Source organism: Macrotis lagotis, chromosome 3 (assembly GCF_037893015.1).
Source record: "Macrotis lagotis isolate mMagLag1 chromosome 3, bilby.v1.9.chrom.fasta, whole genome shotgun sequence".
NCBI lineage: Eukaryota > Metazoa > Chordata > Mammalia > Peramelemorphia > Peramelidae > Macrotis > Macrotis lagotis.
The window spans coordinates 271,363,993-271,369,992 of NC_133660.1; the positions used below are offsets into that span (position 1 = coordinate 271,363,993).

At 39.7% G+C, this 6,000-nt stretch overlaps 1 protein-coding gene across 4 annotated transcripts in view; it reads right to left on the reverse strand.

Moving 5' to 3' along the window:
* AMBRA1 (autophagy and beclin 1 regulator 1) overlaps positions 1-6,000 on the reverse strand; it is a 187,842-nt gene that overhangs the window by 67,926 nt on the left and 113,916 nt on the right. For all 4 annotated transcript variants that reach the window (XM_074230552.1, XM_074230551.1, XM_074230550.1 and 1 more), the window contains one exon: positions 1,221-1,331. In XM_074230552.1, coding sequence (XP_074086653.1) covers positions 1,221-1,331 — 111 coding nt within the window. The remainder of the gene's footprint in view (positions 1-1,220; positions 1,332-6,000) is intronic.

The window sequence follows — 6,000 nt, forward strand, 5'->3', positions numbered from 1 at the left end:
AGTCTCTTGACTGGTTTACTTGACATGTGTTGTTATGTTTTCTTTCCTTCAATAAAAGTCTAGCAAATTTCCTTGGCTCTTTCATAAAAAAAAAAAGAAAGAAAAACGTATAAGGCAGTGAAGAAGTCTTAGATTGTTACTAACAGAGCAATATAATTCAATGGTGTGAAGTAGCTGCCAAAACAGCTGATGCAATACTAGTCTGAATTAATATAAATATAATTATCTAGACTAAAGGATGCAATAGTTCTAAGGTATTCATCATTGTTTAGAACATATCTGGAGTACTGCTACGACTTTGAAAGGCATCGTACTGTAAACTACTTACTGACAAAATGAAATGATTTCAGGAGGGCCAACAAGATATAAATAAGGGTCTGAAAACCATCTAATATGAGCCAGTTGAAGGAATCAGGAATATTAGTCCCATAAAGGGAAAATAGAGGGAACTTGATTTCTCTTGGCAAAAATATGAAGGCCTATCACATGAAAGTGGAATTATAATTAGACTTTGTAGCTTCAGAGGGCAGAAATAGTATTCAAGGCTGGAAATAAAAGGGAGGCTTATTTTATCACAATTTAAGAAAGAACTAACATTTACAATTCTTAAAAAAAAATTGCTATATGATGAGAGTGAATTCCCTATTCCTCTATCAGTGATACTAGCAAGATAATGGGGAAGGGCAGGGTGGAGAGTGAGGCTGGGAAAGAGGATGACTAAATGAGTCCTAAGATACCTTCTCTAGCTATGATTAATATTTTCAAATGTTTGTTTGGACCAACCACTGGAGGCTTAATCAGACTCTTGAACACATTCATCAAGGAAGTCATGGTCAGTCCCGTTAAGAACTCCTGTCCCTAGCTGGGAGAGCATCTAACACTCATATCCATATCACTCTCCATCCAGGGGTTACCCACCCCAAGAAGTGTGGCTCTTACCTCTCATTCTTGCTTTTCCCACAACATACTTAGCTGGCTGCTCTACCCCAGAAATGAGTGACAAGTTCTTTTGATATTTCTTCATTCAGGTTAAAACATTAACTGGTCAGTGGAAGAGGATCTCTCTCAGAGAATTCCCTACTCAGATATTCAAGAAAAATGTCACTTTGTAATCCACCCATCCAGAAACTAAAGTGCTATGATTCTCTCTGTTTCGATCTCTCCAGTGAAAGGTCAGATACAGTTACCCTGTATATTCCACTAACTGTGATCTGGCTTACCATTGCTGATTTCTGGCAGATCAAACTTGGTAAAGTCCCACCACTGGAGCCGATAGGTGGTGTTGGCAATGTTGCTGGCCACTGCGGACTGTCCATCACCAATTACTGCCCCTATGAAGGAAAAAGGGAACCATCAGCCAGTTTACCATAAGTTCCCATTAGGGAACACAATGAGGCCTCACTAAGGTTTGGGAAAAGGAGGAGGAAGAGAAAAAGAAAACAAATGAATACAAGAAAGAGGAGAGTAGAGCAGCCATATCCTTTCAAATAGTGTACTACCCCTAAAACAACTGATAAACTTTTCCTAGTAGAACAAAGATGATCAAATTGTTAGTTGAATTACTTAGACACCATATTACTATTTAAGAGTTACTAACTGTCCACAGTACATCAGGTATCATACCAGACACAAAGAAAAGTCATTACCCCTGTCCTGAGGGTGCAGAAGAGAAATAATACAAACCCTGGAAAGGATGGGAAAATGGGAGGGGGGAAGAGATGAAGGAGTTAGAGGTGAGTCAGTCCCAGCAGGGTGGAGGTAAAAGCAACAAAGCATCAAGGAAGCATTTCAGTTTCTGGTTATCTTTGGAACAGGCAATGCTGCCTGAATGAAGGCATCTCCCCTTTTGTACATGGCCTTTTTCCCATTAAAGCACTCCAAAATGATGCTACTGCTGGGAAAAAGACAGCCAGCAGATAGCTGATTAGATTGGAAAAGATAGCCAAGAACAAATGAGATGATATTTGTTGATCTCTTTGGACCTCTGGCATCTAACACAGCAGAAATTTATGAGCCTAGCTTTGTAGCATCAGAATATTTTTATTAAGGCAATATTTTATAATCCCCCCACGAGAATTTCCCTGAATTCCTCTTCTCTTTTAATGTCTCATGGTTTAACTTCTCTGAGATACATACTTCCGTGTGACACTTTTTTTCCTTGGTAACCAATTAAATAAAAAATGGATTTAAAAAAACCAGGGTGACACTATAATTTGCAGTTGTATTTCATTTTCATGAACATGTCATTTTCTCCTCCTCCTCCTTTGGAAATACATTCCATAGACACCCACCCCTCTGATTAGACATAGCCAAACTCTCCTGGGAGTGGAGAATGGATTATGCCAGTTTTCCAAGTGGTAGGCTCTGCTTCCCATCAGATCCCACTAAGGGAAACTGAGGATATGAAGGCTTATCTCACATCTGACACAATGAACAGCACACCTAGATTTCTCGGTCATCTGGTTTTAAAAGGGTTTTCATAGAGATCATCTAGTCCAGCCCTTAATATTTACAGACAAAGAAATTGAGGTTCAAGAAGTTTAAGTGATTTACTAAGGTCACACTGTTATCTAAATAGCAGAGCCAGGATTTAACCTCAGGTACAATAACTCCCAACCTAAAGCTTTTTTCAAAAACTCTCTCTGCTTCTCTGTTTGCTACCTTATTTTTCATCATGTGTGAGTTGCTTTGCCACCCTTGTTATTTATCTGTATCCTCCTCATAAAATCAAGAGATAGCAGAGAACAAAAGTGTCTGCCACTTAAGTCACTAACTACTAGAAGAGAATGTTGTTGTATGCTGTATGGCTCTTTTAATTGGTCTTCAGGAAACTCCTTCCAGGAAGAGTAGACCAGTGAACATTTCCAAGTCCCAGTTAAAGGGAAGGTGATTAAGTATTGAGGAATACAGTCACCTCATAACTACATACTGAACTAACCAAGGTTTTCCTCTAGCCAAGAAAGAAGGTACTGTTTGAGACACAGTCTTGTCCTTAGCCGTAGGCAAAGCATCCACTGGCCCACAGAATCCAATTAACTCTTATGGCTTTTGGAGCTAATCACTCAGCAGGCAGAAACACTAGCTATAATTATTTTTTGACCTGGTCTATTTTACCAGGTGCCCTGGGCAAAATAAGGACTTATATTTTTGCTAATGGACCTATGTCAAGAGAGGCAGTATGGTATCATGAACAGAATACTGGACCAAAAATGTACAGACAAGGGTTTGCAGGCTGACTTGGACCTTCAGCAGCTCTGTAAACATTGGCCTCTCAGAGTCTTGATTACTTCAACTGCAAATGAGATATAACAACATGTGTGACCCAGGTATACATAACATGCTCTCTACAGATTAGCTCCCTTTACTTATCACAGTAAGTCCTCTCTCTGACACACAATGATTGTGACGCCCCAGTAAGACCCTTAGCCTGTCAATGCCCAAGGCAACTTTCTAATAGTCTTCAGTGGCAGGAAAAAGGGGTCAACCTGCTTTGGTGGAGGGAGTTTCTTCACTGGAAGCTCTTTATATCAAGGAAACCACATTTCTTAATCCCTTTCGCCAATTCTATTAGTAAAAAATAGTTTGATTTTCCCCAGGAACCCGTTGATTCTGAAAAAATAAGGGTTTTTTGGTTGTTGAGGGGAAGGGAAAGGGTGTCTAGGTTGAATGCACAATCTTGTACCTTCTAAGCCAGGTGATCAATGTTCCTTCAACTCCAGGGACTCACTCTCCCCAAGATCAGTAGCCTTTTTCAAAGAAATTTATCTTTTCCTTTTAGTCAGATACTACCATGCAAACATATAATATCACTCAAATAAAATTCATATATTCATTCAACTGTCTAGTATATGTATAAGGGTTGGTAGAGCTTTAAAAGGAAGATGAGATCTCTGCTTTCTAAGAGCTTACAAGGCTCCAGCACACGTGTACACAGACACAGACACACACCTCAATAAAGTCATTCCATCACTCATCATTACCATCTTCCCTTCAATTCTGCAGAGCTTTATGTGTCTTGAAATGAGAAGAGGTCTGACTTATCTGATTCTATTTCTTTTAAGGCCCAGAACAAACAATAAAAACTGGTTGAAATAAACTGAATTGAATAAAAACCCAATAACAATGAAGGCTTAAGTGATATTAAAGATCTGCAGATTATGGTTCCTAATAACCGAGTAGCTAAACCTTCTAAAAGCAAATGACCTAGAAGGTCATCCTCCAATCAAAGAAACATTAAGACCAGTTCTTTTCAAAAGAATTCATATGGGGAGATTTCCTTCCAGGGTTACTCAAGTGAAGGAGGAAACTTGGTACTAGAAAGACACATATCTCAGTGTCACAAAATCACGGAGGAGTTACAAGAGGCCAGCAACAGAGCAGAGTATTATTGCCAGGTATTTCTCTGGTGACAGAGCTCTAAGTCAATTTATCTTGATTCTCAGCAAAAGCACAGAAGAAGTTTCCCTCCAAGCTTTAAAACAAAGATAAAAGTAAAAACAAAAGCAAATAAAACAATTTAGCAGATCTTTGATCACACAGATGAACATGTAGGAATAATACCAAAAGAAACTTATTTGTGGGCTCATTCTCAAAAATCTTTACATAGGAGTTATTGAGCACAAAAACTAAGATTCTAGAGACCTCTCTGGGAATTTTTAGTCCCTCGAATTTCCTTGAGCCCTACCTATCAAGTGACAAGCAGAGTAAAGCTACCTGAACACAGGGTTTGTACCTTAACTCCATGTTATGATTTCACCAAAGGGGCTATTCCTTATGAGACCAACATTAAAAACTAGACTTGGGGTGGCTAGGTGATGCAGTGGATAGAGCACTGGCCCTGGAGTCTGGAACCTGAGTTCAAATCCAGCCTCAGACACCTAGTAATTACCTAGCTGTGTGGCCTTGGGCAAGTCACTTAACTCCGCTGCCTTGCAAAAATCCTAAAAAACAAACAAGCAAACAAAAGCACTGGTCTGTGGGGAAGTTCTTCTTCATAATGGAGATTATCATAAGAGGACAGCAAAAAAGTTACAGAAATACTCTTCAACAAACATACATTTGCTGACTGCACTTGCTGGATTATAGACTAGCTGGAAACCAGAACAGAAACCTTTCAAACCTATTGTTTATATAAAGATGGGCTCCTAACCTAGAATCTATAACTATATTGAAATCTAATTGGTTTCTCTTAGAAATCTTTTGTGTATTATTTTATTTTCGTCTTTTAAACAGTGTTCTGAGAAGTAGCCCAAAAGCTTCACCAGATTGCCACAAGGGGATCCGTGACAATAAAAATGTTAACCACCTCTAGTTTAACGAGTAGCCAGTTATGGTATTGGGGTCACTGACAGGTAGATACGATAAGGAAAGGCAAATATTGATCCTTGGGGGGAAAATCCTTGGCCCAAATAGCAGGTAAGAACTTGAAAGAACTTGACTTCAAAGAATGAAGTCAAGAATTCTGGACAAGCTCTCTGGCAGTTGGTCCCTATGACTTTCCGCCCTTCTCCCCAGTTCCTCTAAATAGTCAAAAGCTGGAGGGGTGGCAAGTAGAACACCAGGTTCTGGATGTGATGTGCCTGGCCTTACCACTAGCTTAGCAAGTGAAATGAGTATAACATGTGACTCCTCTCATGGGGATGCAGGGCTAAGCCCCTGAATGAGGATCTCAAGGGAAAGAACAGGTAATCACGAAAGTTTCAGGTGATGCGGTAAACAGAGAGAGAAGACTGATGACAAAGGAGTAAAGTATTGATCCCCTGCCCTGAGATAAGCTTCCCAAATCTTTACCTAGCAAGCTCTAAAAGTCTCAAGAAAGACACCTCATAATTCCCAGCTAAGATGTGGTGAGCTGTAGCTATCATGTCTTGAACTCTGCACTGCAGGCTTCTTTCCTCTTTTCTTCTCTCAAATTTATTTCCTGTGATGCTTGGAAAGAAGAAATTATAAACATTTTCTACCAGCAACTGAGGAGGAGCACAGGGGATGGAGGGGAGTAAG